At 34.5% G+C, this 15,534-nt stretch overlaps 1 protein-coding gene across 2 annotated transcripts in view; it reads left to right on the top strand.

Annotated features, from left to right (window-relative positions):
- The window catches only part of FAT4 (FAT atypical cadherin 4), a 187,427-nt gene that overhangs the window by 98,918 nt on the left and 72,975 nt on the right, over positions 1-15,534 (top strand). For both annotated transcript variants that reach the window (XM_050792369.1, XM_050792368.1), the window contains exons 5-7: positions 134-484; positions 6,557-7,479; positions 8,120-8,294. In XM_050792369.1, the coding sequence (XP_050648326.1) occupies positions 134-484; positions 6,557-7,479; positions 8,120-8,294 (1,449 nt within the window). The remainder of the gene's footprint in view (positions 1-133; positions 485-6,556; positions 7,480-8,119; positions 8,295-15,534) is intronic.

The raw sequence follows: 15,534 nt of genomic DNA, 5'->3' as shown, positions 1-15,534 counted from the left end.
GGTCACTGTATTTTCATAGCAGTTCTCTAGTTAAGATATTTTACCGTACAAATATATTTTTTGGTCTCTTTCTATATGTTCTCTTAGTAATACTTCTTGCTTCCTTGATTTTATACTATTATTCTTTTGATAGGTTCTTTGGTAGCAGCCATTTTAGCCACGGATGATGACTCTGGTGTGAATGGAGAAATTACATATATTGTGAATGAAGATGATGAAGATGGCATCTTTTTCCTGAATCCCATTACTGGGGTCTTTAATTTGACTCGAGTATTAGATTATGAAGTACAGCAATATTATATCCTCACTGTTCGAGCAGAAGATGGTGGGGGACAATTTACTGCCATCAGAGTTTATTTCAATATTCTAGATGTAAATGATAATCCACCTATTTTCAGCTTGAATTCATACAGCACATCTTTAATGGAGAATCTACCTGTAGGATCTACTGTTCTTGTGTTTAATGTTACTGATGCAGATGATGGTATGTATTTTATTTAATATAATTTTAAAAATATCTATAAACTGTCATCAGATTTATATTACATTTATTTATTGTGTTGAGCCGTCACAAAAATGTGTTTTGTGAATATAGTTCCAAAGTTGAGGAATAGAATTATAACTGAACTATAGAGGATTTTAAAAATTAAGTACTTTATCAGTTAAATTATTATTTGTAACAGAAAACATACCTTTTATTGTTTTATAAACTTTATCTTATTTTTCCCCCTAAATGTAGGGTAGTGTTTCAATTTAGTAATGTAGAAGTCATAAGGCCACTTTTTTTGAAGATTTTTGTTAGATAAATAAAAATATTTAAGTTTACATATATTATTTTAACTTGAAAAATGAAACCAAAGACTTAAATAAAAATTCTTATGAATGAAAAATCTAAGTTTCATATTTTTGACTAACAATTTTTTTTTTTTTTTTTTTTTTTTTTGAGATGGAGTTTCACTCTTGTTGCCCAGGCTGGAGTGCAATGATGCAATCTCAGCTCACTGCAACCTCCACCTTCCAGGTTCAAGTGATTCTCCTGCCTCAGCCTCCTGAGTAGCTAGGATTACAGGCATGCACCACCATGCCTGGCTAAGTTTGTAGTTTTAGTAGAGACGGGGTTTCTCCAGTTTGGTCAGGCTGATCTCGAACTCCTGACCTCAGGTGACCCACCTCCCTCAGCCTCGCAAAGTACTGGAATTACAGGCGTAAGCCACCGCACCCAGCCCAGCTAATAATATTTTAACCAGGTTTCATTTTAACACAGAAAGTCTCAGATCTGTTTAATTTATGCTAAATGATCAAGTTAAAATTTTGCATTAAATTTTTACTTTACATATGTTTGATTTGTGTTTATTGCAAAAGCAATTGGCAAACTTTATTTTAATAGCTGACTCCTTTGGCCTTTCTTCTAACACCTGTTTTGTAAGTACACACATTATGTAATACAGCATTAGAGAAAACATTGTATGGATTAGCAATCTTTAACTGAATTGTGTGGAAAATTAGTACTGTGTTTTCCCTTACATTGGATGCAACTAAATTGTCTTGTCAATATATAAAACAAAGGACAGTACTTTGAAGAGGAAATAGTTCTCTAGTGACAGGCATATCTATCTCAATTTAGAATTTCCTTATTCTTTTGACTTGGATGATTTGTGAAGTCTCAAAATACTATTCTATTTTAACATTCTATTCTATACTTAATTTCCTTTTCATAGTGTCTATAAATAGCACTTGGAACGATATGAGAAGCAAAAAGCACAGTATTTTATATATGTTTCAGTAAGTAAAATGGGAAACATTTTCTTTAGAATTCATTGAGTAAGACCATTTTGAAGTTTCCTCCTCTAGTTCAAGTGCAGTTAAAATTGGACACAAAGATATACCTAAAATAGATGCAGCTGTAATGCTAGTACTAATACTATTACTACTACTATTGCTAGTAACAGTACTTTAATGTTAACGATGTTGATAATAATCTCAAGAACCGACATCTGTGAAGTGTTTTGCGTGTACCCAGTCCTGGCCTAAAAACACTGCACACTCTGTTTCATGTACCTCATGCCAGGTCTGTGAATTGGCTCCAATTAGACATCTATATATAATTGAGGTTAATCTCTATTTTGGAGATTGACTTCTCTGTTAGTAGTTAGTTTACCTATTCAGTAGATAAGAATATTTTCAAAGCCTATTATATATTCTTAAGTTGTTTGTCCTGTGACTGTGCTCAACTTTTCTATAGTGAAGAATTTTCCACCATGTTTCTTTGGATTTATTAGTTATGTATTAGAGACAATCCATTGTTTCATAGAATTGTATGGTTTCCTGGAATAAGTTTTATTTACCATCATAACTTAAAATATAGAGAAACTGGGAAGATACCAAAAATTTAAAAAGAAAAAGAAAAGAACTTTGCTTGTCAAAAACCTGCTGGAATATTCCATGCACGTGTAAGCACAGAAATCCATTGACTATTGACTCTAAGTCAGTTTTTGTGATATTTTTCCTTTAATTGCATTGAGTAAAAGTTTCAAGCAATATTTATTCATTGTTTTAGTTTGAATAATTTTATCAGTGTAATTTCCTGCACCTTGACCTAAAATATACGACACAATTCCTATTCTTTCTGAATTTCAAGGACAGTGATAAGGCTGTACAAGGGTAAGCTTGTTTGTAAAATTTTCCAGCTCAGTTACACAAAAAATGTCAAGTATTTCACAGACAATATTAGTCAGACATTTTTTAAAATAAAAAATTAACAAATAAATCTCAATCTCTGATCAGAAGGTTCCAATGAGGCAATACTGTCATCTTTTTAGATGAAGACATTTTATATGAAAATAAATGTCACAAACTGTTATCTTTCTATGGATTCTCTCAGAGTTTAAAATTTAGCTTACATGATGATTTCATAAAAATAAATCAGATCTTTTACTGTTTTCACAAGAAAGGTAATACCTCTGTTAGCATCAAGACTACTATGCATATGGTATTACATTGAGGAAAACTATTTAAATTGGAGCATCATGGAAATATTCTGGCTTTGATGGTTATTTTATTATCCTATAAATTCTTTATACTTTAAATATTGGGAAGTCATATAAAAATGTTTTGCTAATAATACAATTGGAATTTTTGCTGAATAAATGTAGCTATATAATATTGGTGTACAATACACGCCACTGAGATTCATATATTCCAGTGATCTGATGACCTTGTTGAAACTGCTTTATAAAGATGGATGTTATTCAAAATACTTCTTTGTGTTGCAGCTGTGTGAAAAGTTGACAAATATTAGTTCTTTATAGAAATTAGAAGATGGCATTTATAGATTGTGAGTAAATGTACACATTTTATAGCATGAAACTATACACCTATACTTTTAAAATATATTTTAGTATTTATATATTTTTAATATATTTATAATATATATTTTATGTGCTGTGCTTCTTAGAACTAAATTATTCATGAGACTGAAATACTGTATATAGATATGTACATGTCTATATATAGTGTGTGTGTGTATGTATATATGACAAAACCATAAAACCACACGTATGCAATAAAACTGCCAGGAAGAATCATGTAACTAAATGACTTGGAGAACATTGAACACAAATGGTTCACAATGGGCTGTTTGAAGTTTAAAGATCTGTTGGGCCATTAAAGCCCACTAAATTTAAATTGAAACACTTATGGATAAAGTTTAGAATTCAAAACAATGTAAAAATAATAATGTTAAAATAATGTGTTTACTGTCTCATCATTCAGATATTTGTCACAAAAATAGATTAAAATGGTTTAAGCTTAGTATTTTTCAGTATATTTCAAATATTCAGGGAGAAGTTTGAGTTTTGCTATGTCTGCATGTATTTTCTAGATGTGGTGTGTATGGCCAAATTCACTTTTTAGACATGTCAGAAACCAAAAGTTATTTTCTTTACAGTAAAGTAAATGTAGACAGATTCCATGACCTGTAATTGCAGCAATTAATTTTCAGTTCCTGAGATGAGAGCTACTTCTTCTACAATATGACAATATTTTATGTAAAAATTGTTATATTTTAGTTTCATCAACAATAATTATCTTCAGTTTATTTTTGATGTTGTTACTTAATATATTTGTCATTATGTATTTGAACATAAAAGCAAATTTTTCTTTTGTTATACTTTTAATTAGTTTAAAATTTATTACTTCCCTTACCCATTCATCTACCAAACTTTTTGCATTTATAAAAGAGGCTGTTCTGCTGTTTACAGCAAGGCTATAAAATTTTGGGATCATGTTCCTTTTTGCCTCTGCAATTTAGCTGTTTACTCAAGGAAGAAGCATACATGATGGACTAAGGATGTTCAGATACTTGATTTAATTGCTCCCATTCCTGTTGATTTGTGTAGAAATGTTAGGCCATGTAAAATGTCAGTATTTTTAATGTATTTTGATCTTAGATATGAAAGATTTTTTATGCTTCTCTAGAATTAACTTCTATATCTCTGCTTGTTGGTATTTATTTTCATTCAGGTGTTTTCATAACTGCATTTCTCAATAATAATCATGTCCCCAAAAGAATAGGGATTCAATATTTACTGATGAACTTTTTCACAGGAAATGCAGAAAATTTTCTTAAAAAGTAATTGAAAGTAATTATATATGTAGACATTAATAGAAACACACATATATGCAAAATTAAAAATAAATTGTATGTGTGTATATATAGATACTTGAATATATATATGTTATAATGTTTGAGTAAATATATATACACACAATATAATGTATATATGTATATTTATGTTGTAATGAAAGTCCTAAAAGCTCTCTCTCTCTCTCTCTATATATATATATAGATATATATATACACACATATATATATGAAGATAATGGAAATTTTTATCCTGTGAAGCCTGTGGAAGTTTAAGACAAGGGTTGAAATAGGCTGTTAACCTTGTTCTAGTCAGATTCTACAATTCTGTTTCTTTCCTGTGGGTGAATTGACCTCTGACACCTATTAGCTTTGTTTATTCATATTTTTCCTGATTTTCAGACTCCTAAGTATTCTGAACTTTATAACCTCTTTGTTCACTTGTGAGTAGTCTTAAGATTAAAAGCCACAACTCATAATGAAGGGGAAAAATAAACTACCTTTTCAATGATTTACTCATTGTTTATCCTAGAAATTTTTATTAATAAGTCATTGCCTGAAAGTTATATTCATAAATATTTTTCCTATGTTTCAAATTAGGCGAAGGATATTAGAGACAGTAAAGTCACAGAATACGCGTAACTGTGGTGTTTGAAAACAATGAGTTCTACATAGCAGAAAACAATCTCATACTCAGGTTAAATTTAACTTCTTAAAGAACTTGATGAAGTTCGAAAAAAGGCAAAAGTTAACTGAAGTATTCGTAGAATAATGAGAAAGAATTGTTTTTAAGAAAAGAGTAAAAGGGTGATTAAATTGTTCTAGACGACTGTTTCCAAAAATGAACATCACTTCTCATAGGCAGAATTCAGAAACCTGGATAGTTGAAATTAACATTAGAAATATAGAAGCTAATTGTAAGTAATTCAGGTTAGTCAGTAGATATTTGCTCGTCCCAGAATATACATCTTTAGTAAAGATAGATTCTCTACATGTACAGTATGTTTTTATCATACTATCCTGTAATTTTTCCAATGTCATTAGGATAAGATGCAAAAATGTACATGTCATTATAGGCCAGAGAAGAAAACACCACTCAGGCAGAAACTGACTTCTTTCTGTTTTCAATGCTTATTTGTTATTTACCTTTTGTTACTAAAACAATAAGATGATGTATATGCTCCACATCATTTTTGTTATAAGAATGTCTGCAATCATTTTCTGAAGTGAGGATTTAGAAACCATTTTTAAACTAAAAAATGACACATGATCCTAAGAAAAATCAACAGTATCTAAATACAGTCCAATAATATCATAAACATTTATATTTAGAAAGCTTTATGTATAATTTTACTGCTAACAATTTCTTTAAAAATACTTTTTTGAAACATTAAATATGTTTAATAAAATTTGAAAGATAACTATTATCTCAAAGGTCATTACTTAGCTAGATGCTTAATAGGAATTAATAAGTATTTACTGATTTTGACATGAAATGTAAAAGTACACTCACAGCATTCATGACTAATGCCATACATCAGAATATTTTATTACCCTTTCTTGAAAATTGGTTCAGCCTCCCTAAATTACTGAAGTTACAAATGTTTGGCTAACAGTATAATATGTGGCACTGTTAGTGTTGGACAATCAAGAATTATGTGATAGAAATAAGGAAATATACAGAAAAATATCTGCTCTCTGGAATATTTTTCTCCTCTTCACTTTTGTAATTTAACATGTCAACACCCTAGTAAATAGCAAGCAGTATATAGATCATTTGCTCACAGGATTTCCTAAAGTGTGTTTGGGTGCATGGTATATCAAACATGCCAAAATACTTGCCAAAAGTTTTGCCGTAGCTTGTTCTGCAATCAGCATATGTTTAAGATATTTTTTTCTTCCCTTTAATTTCAGGCATCAACTCTGAATTGGCTTATAGCATTGCTTCAGGTGATAGTCTTGGGCAGTTTACTGTTGACAAGAATGGTGTACTCAAAGTCCTAAAAGCTTTGGATCGGGAAAGTCAGTCCTTCTACAACTTGGTTGTTCAGGTGCATGACCTGCCACAGATTCCAGCCTCCAGATTCACAAGCACTGCTCAAGTCTCCATTATTTTGTTGGATGTAAATGATAACCCACCAACATTTCTTTCCCCTAAATTGACATACATTCCAGAAAATACACCTATTGATACTGTTGTTTTCAAAGCTCAAGCATCTGACCCAGACAGTGGCCCAAACAGCTATATTGAGTACACTCTGCTGAACCCTTTGGGAAACAAGTTCAGTATTGGGACCATTGATGGTGAAGTGAGGCTCACTGGAGAACTGGACAGAGAAGAGGTTTCTAATTATACTCTAACAGTGGTGGCTACAGACAAAGGTCAACCATCTCTCTCTTCATCTACAGAGGTTATAGTTATGGTACTTGACATCAATGATAACAACCCCATCTTTGCTCAAGCTTTGTATAAAGTGGAGATTAATGAAAACACACTTACTGGAACAGATATAATACAAGTGTTTGCAGCAGATGGAGATGAAGGCACAAATGGACAGGTTCGCTATGGCATTGTTAATGGTAATACCAATCAGGAATTTCGGATAGACTCTGTCACAGGTGCCATCACTGTCGCTAAACCTTTGGATAGAGAAAAGACCCCTACCTACCATTTAACTGTTCAGGCAGCAGATCGAGGCAGCACACCGAGAACTGATACCTCCACGGTCAGCATTGCTCTACTGGATATTAATGACTTTGTTCCTGTATTTGAGCTATCTCCGTATTCTGTAAATGTCCCTGAGAATTTACGGACACTACCCAGAACAATTCTTCAGGTCAGTATATTTAAATAAAGCAAGTGTTGTCTTAATTATAAGACATATATTTGAAAACCTTCCCTCTTCTACAGTGTTTATGCTTCCCCTGTTCTCTCCTCATTCTCAACCAGAAATGCTAAATTGCAGATATAGCAAATTTTGAAAAGGAAACGTTTATAAACATCATACCTAACAACCTCTTAATTTCCTCATCGATGAAACTATTGTGTTTTACTAGCTTTCTTTTGTGTATACTCATGTTTCACACATTTATGTATTTGTGTTTTTGAATTTTGTTCCACAAGGATAATATCTGTACATAGTAAAAAATAAAATGATGGAAATATTTGAAAAATTTGTTACCAATACTGCTCTACTCTTTTCCTTCATATATTTAACTACCTAGGTGAAATTGTTCTTAAAAATTTTTATGACGCCTTCCAAAAATGCTGTGCATTAGCTTTATGCATATTTTTACACAAATAGACTCGGATGATACATACTATAGTGTGCCATTTTTATTTTTTACTTGAAAATCTTAAAATATATCTTTGGAATCTCTTAACATGGTTTTACCTCGTTTTTTTTAATGCAGGCATTTTATTTCATGAGATGCATAGTTTGTTTTACTCACATCATGATATGTACTATTCTCTAGGTGGTGGCAAGAGATGATGATCAAGGATCTAACAGCAAACTCTCATATGTTCTGTTTGGTGGTAATGAAGACAACGCTTTTACTCTCTCAGCCAGTGGAGAACTTGGAGTAACACAGAGTCTGGATAGGGAAACAAAAGAGCAGTTTGTCTTAATGATTACAGCTATAGATGGAGGTAAGTCCATTACAACCTTGTTCATTTGTAAATAATTTCTAGGCCAGGCACGGTGGCTCACGCCTGTAACCCCAGCACTTTGGGAGGCCGAGGTGGATGGATTACCTGAGATCAGGAGTTCAAGACCAGCCTGACCAACATGGTGAAACCCCATCACTACTAAAAATACAAACATTAGCTGGACATGGTGGTGTAAGCCTGTAATCCCAGTTACTCAGGAGACTGAGGCAGGAGAATCACTTGAACCCAGGAGGCAGAGGTTGCGGTGAGCCGAGATCGTGCCACTGTTCTCCAGCCTGGGCAACAAGAACGAAACTCGTCTCAAAATAAATAAATTAATTAAATAATAATAATTTCTTCATAATATGAGTATGAAGTATTTTCTGTTTGCCATTAAATGAAATATTTGTTCACTTTTACTAATGCTCGAAATTCTGATTGCCTCTGTATTATTGATGGCACATAATTCACTTTATGACATTTATATATAAGTGACAAAGGCTAAAGGTCGTTGCCACCTAAGCCCTATTCCCATAAAACAGAATGAATTCTTGCCCTATAAGCCGATTGAGTACCTCTGGATGTGACCTTATGCTCTACTTTCTGAGCCAGGAGTCATTTAAAGTACTTTAGCTTTGGAAACATTTAGATGGTTCCAACCACTTCTTCTCTTCTGATAGACATGGGTGAGTCAGTCTGTTAGGAGGAGCTTTCACTAGAAGGTGGCTCAGTGTTCAGCGAAGCATTGATCTAAATGTGCAGGCCACTCAAGAACCAAGTCCTGATTCCAGGGAGCCAAACTATAAGTTCCTGATGCCATCAGCCTGGAAAATCGGGATCAGGGGGAAACCGGGACTTGGAATTATTAGTATAAGGATAAGTAACAGAAGTCTAACCCTAATTTCTATTAAATAAGAAATATGCAGATCAGATGTGTGAAGATTCTGCCCAATAGAGTAATGGAGGATCCTAAGTTGTGGAGGGTGAGCAATCAGATTATCAGTAACATTAGTATATATGGAAGCCTGTCACTCAAAGCTTTAAAAATGATACTGAAGACCATGATGGGAGGCACAAATGAGTTTCAGTGAGATTAGTATCCCAAGTCATGGTGTTTTGGCAACTCTAAAAATGAAAGCATTAATTAAACCTTGTTTCAAAGCACAGCTCTCTATGAGCACTGTTTTTCAAGTTGCTCTGAAATAGACTGGCATTTCTGAGGCCACTGGTGGATAAATACTCAGATAGATGTCTGAAGTTCACTTGTTATGAGTGATACAGAAAACAGAAGTTGTAAGGAAAGTTGAACTGGGTGACCTTGAAATTAATTCCCTTGGATACTCTTCATATGAATAACCACTTTTTTCAGGAGAATGTGAGTTTTAGACATCCGGTTTTAGAATCTACAGTTTAATCTTATTTTCCAAGAATGAGATCTTTGACAGAGGACTTAAAATACATATTCACTGTTTTGATTCAAAAGTCAAACTCATAGATGACATGAGAAATTTCAGAAAAATATGGCAGCTATTAGATCCCAGATGCAATGTTTTTCTCGAATCTGTAGTGTTCTAAGGACATGGAAAATATCAAAGTGTTTTTTTTAAAAAAATTGAGAGTTTAATTCTTTATCTCACAAATCACCTTTCCTTTGCATTTTTTTGAACTATTACCTTAGCCCAGAGATAGGTCAGTTTCATCAGTATGGCACGGATTGCAGTGGCAGCTTTTTAATCATTCAAACCACTAAATCTTTCAATGTGGGAGGGAGAAAACATTACCATTTAAACTATCATCATGTTTTTATTTACTGACTGCATGGTTACAAAGTAGCACATCTGGAAACTCTAACTACTCCTGTCTACTACTCCAGTAAGCTACAACCACACTATCATGTGTGTGGTGCTAAAAGTTACATTACTGTATTACAAAACCAAAAGAGAGTATAATAATTATGTCTCATTTTTCCTGTAGGTAATTAAATTGCTAAACAGACTACAATTCCATTACTGATGATATGTTGCTTAGGTATAACTGAAAGTATGGATATTCAGCCTTCATTATGCATTACTTATTGTTATTTCTTCTAGAAAGATTTACTGTACCAAGTAGAAACTCATAGGAGGCTAACACATCCACCTGGTATAGTAATACAGGTACTGCTACAAGGTTTAAAGGAGAATTTGCTCTAAAGCAGTAATGTCATTCATATGGGTTAGGCATTCTATTCATAAGTAGCCTTTCTTACTAGAGTTTGCCTTACTATTTTCTCATATGTGCAATAAATAAAATAATGTTTTAAATGGAGTAAGTAGCATGAAATTATCAGGGAAACTAGAAGAGTATACTTTAAAAAATGAATTCAGATAGAAATGGAAGTATATCCTAGAGTTAAATACATAGACTTTATAGTTAAACCCCAGTTCACATCCTACCTCTGACATTCCCAGCTATATGACCTCTGACAACTTTCCTATTCCTTCATGTTTGTATCTATGATTGGAAATACTAATATCTATATGAAAGTTTGTTGATCAAATAGATAAAAGGAATTGCTTATTTTAGCTATTAATGTCAGTCAGCATGTTTGCTAGACATTTCAAGTTTAGTAAGGCCAAAGTAACACTTTTGACTTCTATTCACCTCCCTACCTTAAACGAATTGCTCTGTAGAGCATTTCACAATTGCTGAAGGCAAACCTTGTTATTATTCTTCATTCCTCTTCCTCTGTACACCATATCCAACAAATTCATTAACAAGTAGACTCAGCTCCAAAAATGTCCAAAATTGTCCTGAATGTATCCACTTTTCTTTACCTCCAATACTACCTCCTTAGTCTAAGCTAGGGGTAGTATGATAGCTTGCTGACTGCCTATCTTTTCTCCTGCATGGTGTGTTTTCCAACAGACAACACATGAACATTTAAAACTATAAATTAGATCATCATACCCCATCTCTTGCATAGAGACCCTGCAATGATTTCTAAGAATAAAATTTAAATGTCTTACCATTGACTACATGGGATTAAATAACCTGGTCTCTGTCAGTTTATCTGAACCCCTCCACCACCACCAGTTGCCACCTTTATTTTGAGCCAGTGCCATGCACTGGCCCCAGCTCACCCTTTGTCTCCTCTCAGTTCTGCATTTAGTATCATCACCTTGTTAGATTGCAATTGGCCAATGTGGAAGTATTTTACACCATGGAAATCAGTAAATGTTTTGAATCTAGTTGGCCTGTTTCTTGAAAGCAGTTGCTAAATGTTTACTGCATACTGTCAATGCCAACCAATCAATCAGACTTCCTTAACAATGCCAACCTTTCTACCATGTTGGCCTTTTGCACTTGTAGTTCTCTCTGCCTGGAATTTTCTACTCTACAGCCAGCTGTTTGGTTTGGTTTGGTGGGGGAGAGGGGCATTTATGTCATGGTCATTTTTTCATTATTTTAGATAAAATGTCAACTTCTCAGAGAGGACTTATCTGACCAGCAGTGTTATGTTTGCCGTTGCCCTCTCCCCAGGGTCACTCTATCAACTTACCTGTTTGTGATTTCTTAACACAAATTCCTATCTAAAATTGTATTCTTCTACCTAAAATATATGAGTATATAGAGTTTGTTTACCTTATCCATCTCTATCAGATTTCCAGAGAAAGTGAACTTCCTAAGTCTTATTCAAAATGGGATTCTCAGAAACACTTAGAAAAGGACCTGCAACATAATAGGTGCTTAATAAATATTTTTTGAATGAGTAAGTTATATTTGTTGAATAATGATAGTTATCATTTGAAAGACAAACTATTATGTTAATATGTAACTGTTATTTATATTTATTTAACATACTCATATTTAGTTTGTTGTTATATATTCATTGTTTGCAGATTTTTTAAAAGAATCTTCCAAAAGAAAAAAGTGCAAATCATTTTTAACTCATGGCTGAAATTCCAGAATTTTTTGCTACATTGACTGTGGTCATTCAAATTGACCTCTGTTTTGAAAATCAGCGCAAGTGTTTAAGGCTTTGTGGTGTTTAGTGTGATGTGACAAATTGCAGTCATATGTAAGGACCCAGTGAAGCATTTTATGGGTTTAATTCAGTTTCAAGTGCTTAAAATACTGCTTGAGCTATATTCTCATGACTTTCCCCTGAACCTTCTGGCTCTGATTCAATTCTGTTATCTATTAGATGTTTCTAGACAGGTCTTATTGCTACTCTCTGCTTTACTATCCACTTTTTCTTAGTCTGGCTCATAAGATTTAATTCAAAACCTGCATAAGCAGAAACTACATGCTTTTGAATAGTTTTTGTTCTTTTTGTTTGTTTGTTTTGGAGACGGAGTCTCGCTCTGTTGCCCAGGCTGGTGTGTAGTGGCGTGATCTTGGCTCACTGCAACCTCTACCTCCTGGATTCAAGCAATTCTCCTGCCTCAGCCTCCCAAGTAACTGGGACACACCGCCATGCCTGGCTAATTTTTTGGTATTTACGTAGAGACAGGGTTTCACCATGTTGCCCAGGCTGGTCTCGAACTCCTGAGCACAGGCAATCTACCTGCCTTGTCCTCCTGAAGTGCTAGATGTGAGCCACTGTGCCTGGCCTGAATAGTTTTATCATTCGACAACTCTTTTGTACCTGGGCTTCCCAAAGCAAACAATTGTGAATCTTTCATATCTCCCAAATATCTAAGCACCCTCTAAGCACAAGTGGCAGTTGGTTTCACATAGCTTGAATGTAAGGGCCCATCATTTCACATCAACTTAATATGAAAATTTTGCTTGTTTTAAATTTTATTATGGAAATTTTGTTGTTCACATAAATCATTCCAACAGATATATATTTATTCAAGTAATTTGTCCAGACCTTTTAGAATTTTTTTAACTCAAGATGAGATTATGCCCTCAAAAATAAATTTAAATGCTGTGAGGCATTAATATCTGCCACTATTCTTTCAGGGAACTGAATTAGTGTGCAAGAGAGCAGTAAAACAAACTGGTATGACAGTTTCGGGATGCTATAGTTATATTCAGTGTATATTTTGGAGGAGTTTTTAAAGAAAGCTACATATGAAAAAATTCTAAGTTAGTGAAATCTGACATTAAGTGATGATTTTTTTTGGCCAGGAGATTTCTTGGAGATGAGCCAGTCCACTTCCTTTATTTTCCAGATAAGAAAATTGAAGCCTGGGTTAGATAAGCAGTGTGCTAGAACTTGCAGACCCAGGTAGTGGCAAAGTCAAGTATAATATTTAGAATTTCTGGCTTTCAACTAAATTCTTGCTCATCCATATCATATGTATTAAATATTTTTAAGGAAATCAGGATATTCCTTAAAACATATTGCTAACTCTCTCTATGACATAAATTTATAAAAATTCAATTTTAAACATCTTTTTTTATACTTTATTCATTTCACTTTAATAAATGAAACATTCAACTGCTATTTTTCTTTTCCTAAATAAATAAATGTTTGAAAACATTTTTAAGTGAAGCCAAATTAAGTGGAATCAGTAATTTTAAATATTGGTATTTTGAAAATAAGCTTAAATTTAGACATTGTTTAAATTTAATTGTTAAATAAAGAAGATAGAAAGAATTTGTTAGGTTTTATGCCTAGAAGATGATAATATTGGTAATTATCACTGCCAATTATCATTTTGCATTAATTAAAATCAAACTATGATGCTAATTTAATGCACTTTATAAATAAGTTCTTATTACAGTTAACGATATGGTTTGCCTGTGTCCCCACCAAATCTCATCTTGAACTGTGATTCCCATAATCCCTATATATCATGGGAGGAACCTGGTGGGAAGTTATTGAATCATGGGGGCAGTTACCTCCGTGCTGTTCTCTTGATAGTGAGTGAGTTCTTACGAGATCTAATGGTTTTATAAGGGGCTTTTCCCTCTTTGGTCAGCACTTCTCTCTCCTGTCGCCATGTGAAGAAAGATGTGATTGCTTCCCCCTCTGCTGTGATTGTAAGTTTCCTGAGGCCTTCTCAGCCATGCCGAACTGTGGGTCAATTAATCCTCTTTCCTTTTTAAATTACCCAGTCTTGGGTATGTCTTTATTAGCAGCATGAAAGCAGATTAATACAGGTTACTGATATCATAGAGTAGGGCACTGCTGTAAAAATACCCAAAAATGTGGAAGTGACTTTGGAACTGGGTAACCGGCAGAGATGTGAACAGTTTGGAGGGCTCAGAATAAGAGAGAAAAATATTGGAAAGTTTGGAACTTCCTACAGACTTTTTGAATGGCTTTGACCAAAATGCTGAGGTGGTATGGAAAATGAAGTCCAGTCTGAGGTGGTCACAGATGGAGATGAGGAACTTCTTGGAAACTAGAGCAAAGGTCACCCTTGCTACACAAAAAGACTGGCGGCATTTTGCCCCTGCCCTAGAGATCTGTGGAACTTTGAACTTGAGAGAGATAATTTAAAGTAACTGGCAGAAAAAATTTCTAAATGACAAAGCATTTAATATGAAGCAGAGCATAAAAGTTTGGAAAATTTGCAGCCTGACATTGCAATATGAGAGAAAAACCCATTTTCTAGGGGAGAAATTCAAGCCCACTGCAGAAATTTGCATAAGTAACTAGGAGCCAAATGATAATCACGAAGACAGCAGGGAAAATGTCTCCAGGGCATATCAGAGACCTTCTCGACAGCCTCTCCCACCACAGGCCAGGAGGCCTCGGAGGAAAAAATGGTTTCCTTGGGTGGCCCTAAGGCACCACTGCTGTGTACAACCTAGGGAGGTGTTACCCCGCATCCCAGTCGCTCTAGCTGTGGCTAAAAGGGGCCAAAGTTCAGCTCAGGCAGTTGCTTCAGCGGGTACAAACCCCAGGCCTTGGAAGTTTCCACATGGTGTTGAACCTGCAGGTGCACAGAGGTCAAGAAGTGAGGTTTGGAAACCTCTGCCTAAATTTCAGCATATGTATGGAAACACCTGGATGTCCAGGCAGAAGTTTAATCAAGGGCAGAGCCTTCATGGAGAACCTCTGCTAGAGCAGTGTGAAAGGGAAATGTCAGGTTGGAGCCCCCACACAGAGTCCGGGGCATTGCCTCATGGAGCTGTGAGAAGAAGGCCATGCAGCTGGAAAAGCTGTAGGCACTCACCATCAGCCCATGAAGGCAGCTGGGAGTGGGGCTGTACCCTGAAAAGCCACAGGGACAGAGCTGCCCAAGACCATGGGAGCCCACATCTTGCATCGGCGTACCCTGGATGTGAGACATGGAGT

Source organism: Macaca thibetana, chromosome 5 (assembly GCF_024542745.1).
Source record: "Macaca thibetana thibetana isolate TM-01 chromosome 5, ASM2454274v1, whole genome shotgun sequence".
NCBI lineage: Eukaryota > Metazoa > Chordata > Mammalia > Primates > Cercopithecidae > Macaca > Macaca thibetana.
This window is presented reverse-complemented; position numbering and strand designations above follow the sequence as displayed.